The sequence below is a fragment of the Vanessa cardui genome, chromosome 22, assembly GCF_905220365.1.
Source record: "Vanessa cardui chromosome 22, ilVanCard2.1, whole genome shotgun sequence".
Taxonomy (NCBI): domain Eukaryota; kingdom Metazoa; phylum Arthropoda; class Insecta; order Lepidoptera; family Nymphalidae; genus Vanessa; species Vanessa cardui.
In genome coordinates this window covers 8,614,134-8,630,509 of record NC_061144.1, presented here as the reverse complement: position 1 = coordinate 8,630,509, position 16,376 = coordinate 8,614,134, and the positions used below count along the sequence as shown (strand labels likewise).

General features: G+C 31.8%; 1 protein-coding gene across 1 annotated transcript in view; it reads right to left on the bottom strand.

The window, feature by feature from the left end:
* The window catches only part of LOC124539333 (protein Wnt-5b-like), a 63,714-nt gene extending 55,969 nt beyond the window's left edge, over nt 1-7,745 (bottom strand). The window contains exons 1-2 of the mRNA XM_047116695.1: nt 7,561-7,745; nt 675-861 (exon numbers count right to left, since the gene is read on the bottom strand). Of these exons, the coding sequence (XP_046972651.1) occupies nt 675-790 (116 nt within the window). The 5' untranslated portion in view covers nt 791-861; nt 7,561-7,745. The remainder of the gene's footprint in view (nt 1-674; nt 862-7,560) is intronic.
* Between the last annotated feature and the right edge of the window lie 8,631 nt (nt 7,746-16,376).

The following is a 16,376-nucleotide window of genomic DNA, read 5'->3' as shown; positions in this document are numbered from 1 at the left end:
ATATTACAAAATCAAATTAACAGTCTTAAAGCTTGTTAAGAATGTTTGACGTAAGTCGGATTGCCATCCCATTGGATTGTACAAGTAACGGAATGGAAAGTGTACTTATGTTTGTATCAAATTTTAAACATTCCTTACATCACTAATGAGCTAACACCTTTGTAGATGTTTTGACACTGACTCACCCAATCTTCAAACTGGGACATATATCACTACTTGCCGGTATAATATGATGAGTGGATGTAACCAGACGGCCTTACACAAAGCCATACCACCAAATCAATGCAATTATAAAACCATACTAATTATACCACCAATATTGCTATATAACAACATGTAAATTTCCCACTGTTGGGCTAAAGCCTCTTCTCCTTCTGAGGAGAAGGTTTAGAACATATTCCACCAAGCTGTTCCAATGCGGGTTGGTGAAATACTCATGTGTTTCACAGAAATTAGACACATAGACTTCCACGCGATGTTTTGCTTCACTGCTGAGCACGAGATTAATTATAAACACAAATTAAGCACAAGAATATTCAACGGTGCTTACCTAGGTATGAAACCGCAATCATGCGTTCTAACCACTGGGCCAACTCGGCTCTTCATCTGATTTCTATATAATAAGGTAATTGTTAATAACTACTTATAGTATATACTTATAGTAGTATACTCACAACCAACTCCCATTGGTCCAAGGCTCCCGTCTCCTCCTCTTTGGGTTATCAGCAGAGAGTATCCAAACCAGAGCGGTGAGCAATATCAAAAATCGAAACACTGTATTCGACGCCATATTGTTTTCTCTTTATCACTCAAATCAACTTCACATTCTTATTTCAAATTTAATCTTTACATAATTAATAACTGATAATATAACTTTAAAAAAAATAAAATAAATAATTTTATTAAATCATAGAAATCAATAATAAGGATTTTAACTAAATTCAAACCTTAAAAGTCGAAAGGTGATAGCCATAAGCGATCTTAATTGCGTTAAGGCTTAAAGATTCATTGACCTGGATAATATTGTTTATTTTTATACGAATGGGGTCAATGAATCATAATTTGTTGATCATTATATATATTTAATAGTAACATGCAATTTATATATAAATAACGTCACGACAGGTCTTTGACGACTTTAAAGAACTATGTAATTATTAAATTAAATTTCTAAAGTGTTATCTCATTGAATATATTTTTTAATTATAGTTTATTTATCAGATGTTATTAATTACTTTTAATGGGTTACAACGATTATCGGTTCGGAAACCAAAACATTAAAAAAAACAGCGATTTGTTGTTGTTTTTATTTGAATAAAAAACGTTACGTAAGTTTTCGCGCCAAAAGTTCTGTCAGTGTCAGTTATTGGTGACATTTTTTAAAACATAACCAGATACATAAATTTTTTTTTTTTAATTTAAATATTCTTCGCTTATTCAAATAACGCCCTATGTAAGTGACATTTGACTAATACTTAATTTAACTGGAGTTTTATGCTTTAAGGGAATAGAAAAATTAATGTACGTGCAAATTAATCATATAAATAAATACTTATTTATATGTGTCACAAAATACTTATAAAAATATAGAATATCTATCTGCAAACCGAAAAATCCAAAAAATATATAGACAGATTATATAAAGTAAGCTCGACTGAACGTAATACTATTTTTGTCAAAATCAGGTAAAAAAAAGTAAAGATGTATTTAATTCGATTAAAAACAGCAAATACTTTTTTTATTGATACTCTTTTAAGGCAAGAATTCGTGTTAATATACAAGTGAGTAACACCGAGTAACACCGTGGTGTTTCGTTATAATTTATGGTGATTGGAACGTCTGCTTGTAATGTGTTATGAAATAGCGATGCACTATTTAATAATTGACGTTAATAGTTAATGAGAGGCACATAATTGAGTACCGTGAAATGAAAATACTAGTACTACAAGTAGTATAAGTTTAAGTATAAGAAGGTAGTATAGGTTTAAATTTTGGTTACATCAAAGTTATTAAGCTTTATCGGCTTGTGATAAAATTGACAAAACTTTTTAAACGCACGTTATTTATTTACAAACAAATAAATTAGGTAAACAAGGATTTTCAAATTCATTTACTTGTTGGGTTAGTTATAAGTAAATTATTGATCAAATTTATATATTGTATTTATTTTTTCAACCGAATTCAAAAAGGAGGAGGTTATCATTTCGTCTGTATTTTTTTTGCGTAGTTAGGAGATACCGGCTCCATATATAACAATAACTATAAATACGTTATATAATCGTTAATCGACTTTTAAGTTGTCTAATATTTTTCATTTCATTTTACTTAGGAGGAATCTAAAAAATATATTAAATACGCAATTATTTTTATTACTTTTTAGTGCATATTTATTTGTTTTAAAATTGTGTTTTGTTTGATGTCGGTTTTTCTTTTTGTTAAAATTTTTATTTTTATTTATTTAATTGTAAACTTAACTTATAAGTGACATGTTAAGTTTGTGTTCAATTTAGACATACAGTAAGTATAATTCCTAAGATTTCGTAAAACAAAATTAAAGTAGTGGTGCAAAAAGCTTCATCAAAAGTATAACACCTCGCCTCATTGCCTCCACTGGTGACAAGAGGGCTGGTTCGTTTTTTGCCCAGAGGATCGGAATTGCGATTCAACGGGGAAATGCTGCTAGCATTCTTGCCACCATTCCACGCGGTCAAGATTTATACAGTAACTAGTTTTAGTTCATATTTGTATATATATATTTAAGCATTTAATGTTGTAAAACAAAATAGTTCATCCTTGTACGCAAGAATATTCCGTTAAAACTTTTATAATCACTTTTATAATCTAGCGACCCGTCCATTCGCACGGATGCAATGACGATACTAAATCAAGAATAATCTAAATTATCATTGTTTCTTTACTATATTATCCACGTAATACATACAAAACCTTCCTCTCGAATCACTCTACCTATTAAAAAAGTCGCATCAAAATCCGTTGTGTAACTTTAAAGATCTAAGCATACATAGGGAAAGTGGTAAGCGACTTTGTTTTATACTATGTAAAAATTTAATTTTGATGTTTAATTAATATAAATGAGCCTAATTGATAAATTACAATAACACCCACTAATTACAAGCAAAGATATAATTAAGTATTTCATTTCTCTAGTGATATTTAATTATGAAAACTTTTTATTAATTTCGTTTTGAGATAAATTATAGGTAAGACTTTGTTCGAGGTGGTCTATAATTAGTGCTCGTGCTTTAATTATTACGTTAATTATTTTAGACGGGCCGGATAGCTTGGGAATTAGGCTTTTTGTATCTTTTTACCTGAATACACTTAATATTCTTTTGGATTTATTTTCAAAAGTAATTGGACAAAAAATATATTATGACCAGAGTCGGATTTAAAGGTTTGGAGGCCCTGGGGCCACGAAGCAGTGGAGGCCCTAGACCAACAGGAGCGTGGAGATCCTAATAATTATATCATGGATTAATGGATTAGCTTAAGCTTTTATTAATCTGAATCAGTAAGTATTTCTTGACTGGTATCGGTAACTTTTAAAATATTAAGTAGTAAGATTATTATAATTTGACTATATCTCGGTATTTGTTAACTCACTGAAAACTTTTGTAGCCCCCACTTATGTGGAGGCCCCAGGGCAGTTGCCCCGGTTGCCCTTCACTAAATCCGGCCTTGATTATGACATTTTAAAGATTATGCTCGGCGAAGAGCAGATGTAATTAATAAATTGTTAATACGTCAGGAATTAATAATAATTACAAGTGACAATACTTTTGACGTATTAACGTAAAGACGATTTTACCCATTTTAATGCGTAAATGCTTTTGTTTCTGTATTCGCTTTCGTTGCTTCACTATCATGTACCGTACACTCTATCCTTTTGGAATGTTGTGTATGTTGAGATTTCGAAACAGCGTTCTGATGTGTTATAAACCGCTTGATGAATAATGTAATAAATTTACAATTCCTCGACATTATAATCAATACATCTTATTATTAGTGCAATAAAAACTTTTTGAAAAAAAAAGCAACGCCAGCATTTGTTTTAAAAAAAATGTTATTGGACCGGAGAATTGGACATTTATAAAAAATAGTGCTGCCCTTCGTAATATGTTTCTTAGAGATTTTCTACATTACAAACATAATGTCTCTCAAGTAGTCTCGTACATAGAAAACATAATATATGTACATTGTTAAATATTATTTAAGCAAACACTCATGTTATACGTATATAATATGTATTATTGTCTGTTTACTGAAATGTTTCTTAACTTCATCATTCGTACGTGTAACGAGTATATTAAAGGCTAGTGCATCAGCTGCATGGCGTGGTGAATTGAAACGCCCTTAGACATCACTAAATAGTAAATTACTTTAGAATCATATATCGCGACATACTTTCAATTAAAGTCAAAACAAAGCATAATTTTGACATTACTTGAGTTGTCTATGCTTAAATAAATCAACAATTACCGGTAAAGTAATCTTGAATGTTATCGTTTTTATGCATTCGTAAGATAGCCTACATGTTCCCTCGCTATTGATGACGACTGCATTGTATCGACCAAAGATTTCAAGTCGTCATCCCCCATAATTTCAATTTCAACACAATAGTAACGTCAAAAGCGTTACTAATTTCTCTGTGGATCTGATGCGGAATAAAAACTTTTTAATCTCACGATACGATTTTGACACGATATATTTTTAATATGTGTTTTTAAAAAACTTATTATGGAGTTGTGAAAATATTTTGAACGAGATGACGTTATTTTTTTTTTTAAATTAAATATTCATATTATGGGCGCAATGTTATTGTTCCAAAATTTTTTTAAATTTAATGTTATAAGTAAATGCAAGTATATATAATTATTTTGATTTTGTTCTTGTACCAAACTAAGAAAATTGAAGACCTAACTTTTACTTTAGTAGATATTCAAGAAATTAACATTTTTTTGTTTTAAATCGACATTTACTTGGTGGTAGGGCATAGTGAAGTCCGTCTACCGCCATACAACAGTGCTCAGTAGTGTTGTGTTCCGGTTTGAAGGGTGAGTGAGCCAGTGTAACTACAGGCACAAGGGACATAACAACTTAGTTCCCAAGGTTGGTGGCGCATTGACGATGTAAGGAATAGTTAATATTTCTTACAGTGTCATTGTCTATGGGTAATGGTGACCATTTACCATCAGGTGGCCCATATACTCGTCCAAAAAAAACAAAAATACACATACTTTTTATTGTTTCGAAATATATCATCATCTTAATCATCTGAATCAACCTACAGCTGGACATAGGCCTCCCAAGGCGCGCCACTAAGACCGATCTTCGGCCTCGCATCCACAATATATCGGAAAGTGTAAATAACAAATCGTTCTCGTGGAATAATAGTAGTTTTATTTCCTTTTATTATTATAATGAGATTCAAAGCTATATTACGTCATACTTTTAACTACACGAATTTTATTATAGTTTGATTTTATTCAATAAGATTTTTTAAAATTTTTCATAATACAAATACTAAAATCTGGTATTAAACAAGAACTATTTTCATTACAAAATTTTAAAAGGCAATTAACAATATTGACTTGGATGTATGTTGCAATACCGACGCCATTACAAGAATACAGAACAAAAAAAGTCATATAAGTAAATTATAAATACGTGTCATGTAGTTTCCGTTACGGATATTTTAAAATATTTAAAACATTTGTATTGCATATAAAATATATTCTTCCTTTATTTTATATAATAATATTTAATTAATAGACACAGTTACTCCATTATTTTGAGGCAGATTGGTAAGTTATTTTTGATGTGCCAGTGTATAATCATATTTACACTTGTGGATAGTATTTGTGTGTGTGAGTACTGTGATGAGTTTCTATTATAATTATGAAAATAGTAAATCAAATTAGCGAATTTGAAATTCGAATTAAGGCGTGTACATACTATTATGGATGAAACTAAATTGTCAAGGGAATATTATAAGTATATTTATGAAATTGTTTGATTTACAATTATATGTAACTTAGTAGATTTTAAGCTGCGTTTTGAAAACAGAACGAGTTTTATTATATACAAAAAAAAGACATGAAGCCTGACTTGTTAAAGTTAAGTTATTACGAAGACAATAAATCTTTAGGTTTAGATTTAACCCATCAAACTATTCAATTGCGAAATGAGGTTACACTAGACATAATTTCAGCCATATTGATTTAGATTTCGTCACAAACGATTTTTAAAACTTTACAGTCAAATTAAAAACTGCATTATGCCTGATTTTAAATATAAATGCGAAATTAATCTTGTTAATTTTTTTTGTTTCTTTAAAACTGAAATCAATCATCATTAAAAAAAAAACTTTCTGACAATATCATATAGGATGTCTTACAACCTACTTTTAAACTTCGTCCTCACACGATGGGAAGAAAAAGAAGAGGCCAGAAACTAGTGTTTTAAAAAGTAAATAATAACATCAGCAAACAAAGTTGTCAGTAAAACTTAGTTTTAAGTTAATAAAATAAATCGTTGCTATAAATTCTAATTTATTGTAATCGAATTCGAAAGGGCCCACTTAAAATACATTTGTACATACTCATTCAAATGATTATGGTAATTATTTTAAAATAAGTAAGTATATTCAGATTGTTTCGTAATTACACGACTTTATTAAAAGCCTATCGCTTGCCGTGACTTATTTATAACTTCATGGTAAATAAATTAAATAAAATCAATATACACTGCAATGGTGTAATTATTCTGATATTAAAATTAAAATTAATATACATATTATACCTATCATGCCAGCTGTTTGTCATCACTAGCTTTTTTTAAAATTACCAATAATAAAAAAAAAATTAAACAAATTTATGCACAATATTTTCACTAGGAGTAAAAACTTTTTTATGTAAAACTATTCGGTGGTCGTAAAATAACAACTATTGTTTCATCAATTAAAGCACTTTTGTCTTGATTGCATTTAAGCTGGTTTCATTCACAATGACATAGAGGTATGCATATATTATATTTGTAGTATTAAATGTCTTACGACGCATATTTTATATTATGTTTATATATCTGTGACTTGGTGCCAATACTTCTAATATAACCCTTACTATTGGTAATCAAACAAGAAAAAGAAAAAGAATGTTGTTTGTTTTATTTAAAGACAGCTTTGCGTTATATTGGCACACCAATTTTTTTTAATGTCATTTATTCAAAAATGTACTTAGGCCTTACAGCATCAAGCCACAGATTATACTTTATAAAAATGTATTTCTATACGAGTAACCCTTTTTATTAAAATGTTGTGAAATAATTTAATTAATGAACTCTAGTTTTATCCTTTAAACTAATTATTTTTTAATGATTTTAATGTAGAACTATCGCGTTTGAAGATTAGTTTCCGTTAGTTTAATTGATTAATAATAAATTATTTGAAACGATACGTAATATTTAAACATATAAATACTTCTTAGGCGTTGTATTGTTTAAAAAAAAAATAAAGCATTCAAAATGAAGTTTCAAACGTACACATTTAGCAGAGAAAGTCGAAAGAATTCGAAATACAAAACTAAAACAATGAAAGTATCACTTTTCGAACGTCAATATCACGCACAGATAAAAAATATAACAACACGATATTTATTTATGAATAAAAAACAACTGCGATTTATGTCTCGTCTTAGTTAGGACAGCAACGAACGTGCGTCCCCTCTCGAGTCCGGCAAGAAACTGATTCCAATCAAGGAATGAACTTGGTAGTTGGAATCCTATAGGTCCAGAAACTAGTTCCAGCATACAGCTGTACCTGTGTTTGTATTGAAGTTTATATGAAGTGATTACGTTCAGCTTATGGTGAGTAATTTACTTGTCGGAATATATTTATTAGTGACTTTTATGGTTTTGCAAATAGATTTTTATAAGAGTAGATTGTTTGAAATATTCTATTTCTCTTTTAAATGTTATATACAATAATTATGAAGTTTGTTTAATTTATAAAAAAGCTTTTAAAATATTTTCACCGATCTTAAAAATCAAAATCAAAAATTAAGGCTGTATAGTGCAATACCTTTGCCATTTCTAAGAAAACATTACATAAAAAAAGTAAAATTCGTAAACACATGATGATTGTAAAGCTCAAACAATAATATTTATTCTCAAATACTTTTATATCACAGAGCAGTGCTCGCTTTATATGATTGCAAATAATATATCACTTCACGGTAATAATCCTTGTTGATTATGCGAAATAATTTAAATAATAAAGTCAATGATGCCTATATTATTTATAAAAAGCTTTGCCCGCGACTTGCGCGATTGAATTTAACAAAAAAGTTTTTCTGAGACCTAAGTTACTCATTACATCAGCTTATTATCAGTCAAAGTCCCGTCGAAATCGGCCCAGCTGTTTCACAGATTAGCCGGAACAAAAAGACAGACTAAAATTTAAAAAAAAATGTGATGGACTAGACCTATGAAGCATCTTCAATTGAAAATCATTCTATGAATTTCATCATTATTAACGCTGTAAGAAATATTATCCATATATTCATGGCCGTAGGCAGGCGGGGGTTTTGGGGGTTCAAACCCCCCCCGAAATTTTTTCGCTAACCGCTATCGTATTATAAAAAAAATATTTTGGGCTAATTAAACAAAGAAAACGTAAGTATTTATTATTGATTTATCAGAAAATTAAGCCGTTTTGTCTAAACAACAATAAATCTAAACAAAATGAATAATTTTACGCAAAGACTAGAGGCAATAATAATCATACCAGTATTCACATTTTATTAAGATACTTACTAATTTTTGATGTCATAATGTCACGTTAGTAATTTTAGATAATAAAGAAGACCTTTTACAGAGTGCAATTACCTTTTGAAATGTGAAAGACAGATTGTAAAATTTCTGATACATTCTATGTACAGGGTTATTGGTAATTCGACGTATATCCGTTAGGAGATGATAGGAATGACTATTTGAAATAATTTTAACCCCTATAATAATTAATTTAAAAATTAAAAATTAAATAATTATAAATATGCATAATGTGTATTTGTGAGTTATCGTGTTTTTAGCTTTTTTTAATTTATTTAAAAAAGTATCAATTAAAATCTATTTTTTTCTTCTGTATTACAAAAACGATTAAACAATGGATATTTGTCAATATTTAAACAATAATTATTGGTCGAGAGTCGAGTTGGTCCAGCGGTTAGAACGCGTGCATCTTAACCGATGATTGCGGGTTCAAGCCCAGGCAAGCACCGCTGATTCATGTGCTTATTTTGTCTTTACAATTCATCTCGTGCTCAGTGGTGAAGATAAACATCGTGAGGAAACCTGCATGCGACAAATTTCATAGAAATTCTGCCACATGTGTATTCCACCAACCCGCATTGGAACAGCGTGGTGGAATATGTTCCAAACCTTGTCCTCAAAGGGAGAGGAGGCATTAAGCCCAGCAGTGGGAATTTACAGGCTGTTGTTGTTGTATTGGTCCAAATTTAAAAAAAACGGAAACGGAAAACGAAATTATTTCAATATTTTTTTGATTTTTTTCCTCAAAAATGCCTTAATAACTAAAAAAATCATTGTAATAAATCTTGGCCTGCAGATTATTTTAAAAACATAACCGTTTTCTTAGCTTGCCAAAAATTTATAAAAAGAAGGAAATTATTTCAAATCAATCAAAATAAAATGATCAGAAAGGACGCTGGTGGAAATTCGTAGTCGAACATGAACGAATTCGTACTCTACTACTAGGTCGCTCTTTAAAATTTCCTCAAAACTATCTAAAAATAACAACCAATGACAAAAATCTTACTTACATAATACAAATTTAAAATAAAATTTAGGAACAGAAACAGTTCAATAGCTAAGTTATAAATAAGACATTTTGTAATATAGCTTAAATAAAGTATTAATAATCGAATCCGAGAAACTCTCTATAAAAGAGCACAGCACACACAGCATGTTTTACTGTGTAATGCAGAATTGTATCCTTACTATTCTCACGAAGAAGTCCCTGAAAGGAAATTTATTTTTTATAAATTTGAGCTTAACGCGTATTCAGGAGTCGCGTCTTACCATATTTGGAAAATAACTCTGAACCATTAGATATTACACTTGATCAAGATGGGATTACTAACTATCATAATGACATGTTCATTAGAGTGAAAAAGTGTACAAAAATATCCTCATATGAAATCCTCCTCAATAGTCTAAAGAGTCAACCCTATCACCTCCTAACGGATATACGTGAAATTAGTAATAACCTTGTATATTTTATTGAGAATATTCATACTACATATATTATTAAAAACAGATAGTCGGCGCTCTTTACCGAATAGTTGCCGACTATGAAAGCAGCAGTACTCCTAGAAGACTACTTTGGTGCATCCTATCCCTAAAAAGAGCAACCGCCCAGGCCCGTCCAATTATAAGCCAATAACCATCACCTCCTTGTTTCGTTTCCATCGGGGTCGTTCAGCCAGTGATCTTCTAGATTACCTTAGTCATAGATAGGCGGAAGCAGTTGAGAGCAAGTGGGAGGCATTGGCGGCCAGTCTGGACATAGCGAAGGCCTTCGATAGTGTATGGGACAAAGCGCTTCTTTCGAAGCTCCCTTCCTACGGGCTTACCGGGGAATTATGCAATTGGATCACCAGCTTTTTGGCAGATCGGAACATTAAAGTCGTTATATGGTGCATTCTCTGATTTAAAATTCGTCAATGCTGGTGTTCCACAAGGCTGCGTTCTATCACTCTTTCTGTTTCTTCTGCATATCAGTGACTTTGCAAATCTGTAACATTCACTGTTATGCAGATGACAGTACTGTAGACACCTCATACACAGGCCGGGCTAATATTTCTCTGTAAAGCGTCTGCAATTGAGTCTTCATTAAACAAAATCTCTAACTGGGGCTGGCTAAACTTAGGCCATATATGATTGCTATTTTGCTATTAAAATATCTGATGACGGGGAAGTACTTTCCCTTAGTAGTCCCTTAGGCTCACTTAGTAGTTTCGGACCCCCTGCTGCTGCTAAAAAATTACCATTTCTCGTATCTCCACGATTTCAGAAGATTCTAATAGCCGCCACAGCTAGTATTGGTAGTAATATTCCTCACAACTCTGGGCGGGTGCTCCCCAATACCAGCTTCTTCCATTTGTCCGTTTCCAACGCAGAGCGGCTCGAATTATCGATGATCAAGCCCTTTACGACCTGCTTCATCCTTTAGCTTTGCGTAGAGATATTAGATCACTCTGCATCTTCTACTTTCGAATATTCCACGGAAAATATTCGAACGCATATTCGAACGCATGGATTAATCCCGGCTGCGGAATTTCACCTTCGGACAACTCGTCAAAATTCTAAGTTTCACCTGCACCACCTTAATGTTCAAAAAACCACAACATCGCGATTTTTAAGACATTTTCTACGTTGCACAACCACTCTGTTGCACCAGCATTCGCCGACGTTTTTTCCGAACCGATAGGACTTCGGAAACTTAAAAAAAGGGCGTACTCCTTCCTTAAAGGCCGGTAACGCACCTGCAAGCCCCACAGATGCATGGGCGATGGTAATCACTTTCCATCAGGTGAGCCTCATGCTCGTTTGCCCCCTATAACATAAAATAAGCCATCGGTTGTCTTTTAAATAGATGTGTATAAATTATATCTAATTTTAATATACCTACTTATGCTTATTTAAAAAAAAAACCTATTGCTTTTTTTCCTGGAGCACGAACCCCCCCCGAAATGAAATCCTGGCTACGGCCCTGCATATATTACATCATTAATGGCCCACCGACCTTGGGAACTATGATGGCCTATAGGATGGCCTATAGGAAAAGGGGTTTTCCTATAGTTACAATGGATTACCCACCCTTTAAACAATACACAGCAATACTTGGTATTGCTTTTTGACGGTTGATTATATTATGTGGATGGTAAAGAAACAGGCGATCTTGCACGAAGCCCTACCACCAAGTGGTTCATAGAACTTTAAAACCATAAGAAGGTAATTGTACATATTAAAATTGACTACAGAAGGGCCTTGATCTGAGATGGCCCAGTGGTTAGAACGCGTGCATCTTAACCGATGATTGCGGGTTCAAACCCAGGCAACTATCACTGAATATAAATGTGCTTAATTTGTGTTTATAGTTCATCTCGTTCTCGGCGGTGAAGGAAAACATCGTGAGGAAACCTGTATGTGTCAAATTTCATTGGAATTCTGCCACATGTGTATTCCATCAACCCGCCTCTATGTATGTATATATTATATGTATATATTGTATTGTATCTTAATCTGATAGAAAACTACAATAATGAACCCACAACCTTACTACGATCTCCTTCGATTTAAGATAGATTCCATACTCATTCCAACACGCACTCCTGCGCAGGTTAAGTGCTGTATACACATATGACACATTTACATCTGACACATATAGGTTTCCTCGCGTTCAACGTTTTCCTTCACCGCGGAGAGCGAGATGATTTAGAGACCAAACTATGTAATTTTTCAAATAGAAATAAGTATCAGTATCAGTATTAGTGTCAGGTATCAGTTTTTTACTTTTAGTAGAATTTAAAAAATGATTTAAGCAACTATAATAAATATCAAATTACAAAATTTAAAAAGTTTAGTAAGACTAAATTGATAAGTAGATCTTTTTATTCATTAAATAAGTACTTAAAAAAGCGCCTGGAATCAGGCTCGGGTCCCATCACAGGACACTACTTATTGTAAAGAACAGTACTGTAAATATGTTTATTTGAAAAGAGCAACTATGAGAGTTTTATTATTTTTAATAAAGTTTTTAATTTTTTTTACTCATATATAAGACATTTTTAAATATAAAATACAAAATATATTTAAAAATATATAGAGGGCAACCAGTGTCGGGAACAGAGTCCAAGCCACCGTTGGTCAGGGCCCTAGAGAGAGGAACTTCCTCAAAATACGCGCCGTGCCGAGGAGTACTGCCTTCTGCATCAGGCCCTTGACCCAGCTGTCTAACGGGAGCCTCTTAAGGTGTTGGTCGAGGCTCTTGGCCAATAGGCCATTCGCTGAAACGACTATCGACAAAACAACTGCTGTATCCACCTCCCACATGTCGACAGTCTCGTGAGCTAAATCAATTTATAATAAAGTTATAATAAAAATTACAATAAAGTTCTTATAATTTTTATAACAACTTTATTTAATATAACAAAGTTATTATTAGTCATTTAATTTATAAATTCCGATTGAAAACAGAGCAATATAAACAAAGTCATATTTACCACGTTCCACGCGATTTCCTAATAGCTCTGATATATTATACACATAGTTCCTGAATATATCTTAAGATATAGTACACTAGTTGTCGGCCCAGGCTGCGCTCGCGTTTAATTGGTGTGTTGTACACATATGCTGTACTAAAGAAAACTATTTAGTTACTTATATTATAAATCAAAAGATATTGCGCGTGGAACAGAAGCATTTCTTTGTGTGCCCAATAAATGTGTTTTTTGTAAATATGTAATTATTATTTATTCAAATAACAACACTTTTAACGTTTTAACAAATGATCCGAGCAATTAAACGTACAAAATGTAAGTTAGATTAAGAGTTGTTGTTTTGTACGAAAAAATAATTTCTAAGGACTTTTTGGTATTCATTTTTCCATATTTTATCATAAAAAATATATTTAAGGAATTTAATAGTAAAAATAAGCTTTAAATACCTGGTTGGTGGTAGATATATTTATTTATTTGATATTACAGATTATAATCCGTTCTGTGTGACAGATTTCATTTATACCTGTTGTGTCTTTCGAACGTAAGTAAGAAACATTCATTCAAATACTTAAAAGCACACACACATCGCAACATAAACACACGCAAAGAATTTTTTTTTTATATCTTTGAGAAAATCTTTTAATACTCTTTGGAACGTAGAGCTCTATGTAAAGACGTCCTTTAAGAAGATGCAAGATAAATTCCGATATTTTTAATTGAATGAAAACCTCAGATTATATGTAATACATAGGTGATGAATTAATACCTGTTGACTTCCAGGCAGGATATATTAATTTAATAATTGTATTAACTAACATGACTGTATTTTTTTAAATGTTGAAAAAGAGTAACTACTGAGTTTCATGCCGGTTCTTCTCGGTAGAATCTACTTTCCGAACCGGTGGTAACTTCACTTAATTGTTAAATGACGATTCAAAAGTGCTTGTAAAAGCCCACTTGAATAAAGTATACTTACTATGATTTTTCAAGATTTAAGCTTAAGGTTCAATGAACTTTAATAAACGTCTTCGGACATAGATTATAGAGCATAAAGTAAAAGTAAGTAAATTAATATTGCGAACATTAATCGCGCTTAAAAATTACGTTTAGCACCCGTGACCAATGGAATCAAGCTACTTTTAATACAACCTCCTTACTAACCTGCGACTATAAATCTGTCTCTCGCGTAATGAATTATGTCGACAGCCTCACTGAGCCATAGATATTATTCTAGAAAAGACGAGACAAAGTTTCTCTTGTTCTTAATTCGATTATTAATATTTAATATTTTTCTATTTTAATGCAGATGATAGGCTATTTAACTGGTTTTTAAAATCCATTTTATATTATTTAGTAGAAGTTAAGTAACCCAGTAAAAGTTGTTTTTTCTTATTTCTAGTACATATTTACCGAAAAATATGATAGTGAAAATTTCATATTTGAATAGCGCGCAAAAACGCTACTTGGACAATATGTCGCTGCAATGGGGTGTGTGACGTCACTTTCTTGTATTTTAATGTGGTACATATAGTAGAAAGCCAAGGTTAACAAGAAAGTGACATCATCATAAGCCCGGCCAATCAGGAGCGTTTTGTGTCACGTGACAAACGTTTGAAAAATGCATTTTTATTTATGGATTTTTGAATAAATTAAGTATTATTTTTAACTTTCGTTAGTAAATAACCATTTTTAAACTCATAATATACACTGATTACAATAATTCACTATTTATTTTTCGCATTGCCTATTGTGGATTCGGAAACAAAGGGTTTTGAGTTTTTTTGTTTAATTTATTCCAAGCAAAGATCACTTCATTTTATTTCCAAGTATAATACGACACAACTTAGATGTAACATCAGCAATTTTCGTAAAACCAATCACATCCGAATAAAGTACGCTCTCCCAAATTATCAATATTTATTACATATGTGAATATGATCTTTACACAAATGTAATAACTTGTAATATCATATGACCTAATATATTCGTCAATTTGACACGTCGATTTACATGCATTTGCTTTCTTGGGTTAAACTGACGCGAGAATCTATAACGACGATAGGGGGCTATTTCTATTGGTTGTATAAGTCGGCAGTAATCGGTTTTACGAATTTTGCCGATGCTACATCTACGTTGTGTCGTACTATATACTTAAATTACGTGGTGAAGGAAAACATAATAAATACATACATACATACATAATACATACATGCTACAAGTGTTTTCAACAATTCAACTAAAACTCAAAGCCCAAAAGGAGAAAGGAGAGCCTCTTTAGAGGGACAATTATACAAAAAATAATATACAGCCTTTATATATTTACATATTTAATAAAGGATGTCGCTTATTTTTCATATACAAAACATTTTTATAAACAAAACTATTAACATATTATATCATATGAACATATTAAAGGCGTTGGATATAATCTATTAAAAACTTTCTAATTAATCTACCATAATACATTTACATATATTATAACGATCACATATCAAGCATATGCTACGCAATTTTATCATTTATGATATAAAAACACTAAACAAAAAAAAGGAACAATAAATGTAAATATACATTGTTATGAGCCGAGATAGCCCAGACGTTAAAACGTATGCATCTTTACTGATTCTTGCAGGTTCAAACCCAGGCAAGCACAACTGAATATTCATGTGCTTCATTTTTTTTTTATAATAAATAAATAAATATGGGACAACATCACATACATTACTCTGATCCCAATGTAAGTAGCTAAAGCACTTGTGTTATGGAAAATCAGAAGTAACGCCGGCACCACAAACACCCAGACCCAAGTCAACATAGAAAACTAATGATAATCTACATTGACTCGGCCGGGAATTGAACCCGGGACCTCGAAGCGGCGTACCCATGAAAACCGGTGTACACACCACTCGACCACGGAGGTCGTCAATTGTTGTTTGTTGTTGTGTATTACTCCAACTCGCTTTTGAACATCGTGGTGAAGTATGTTCCAAACCTCCTCCTCAAAGGAAGAGGACGCCTTAGCCCAGCAGTGAGCAGGTTAATGTGATGTATGTACAG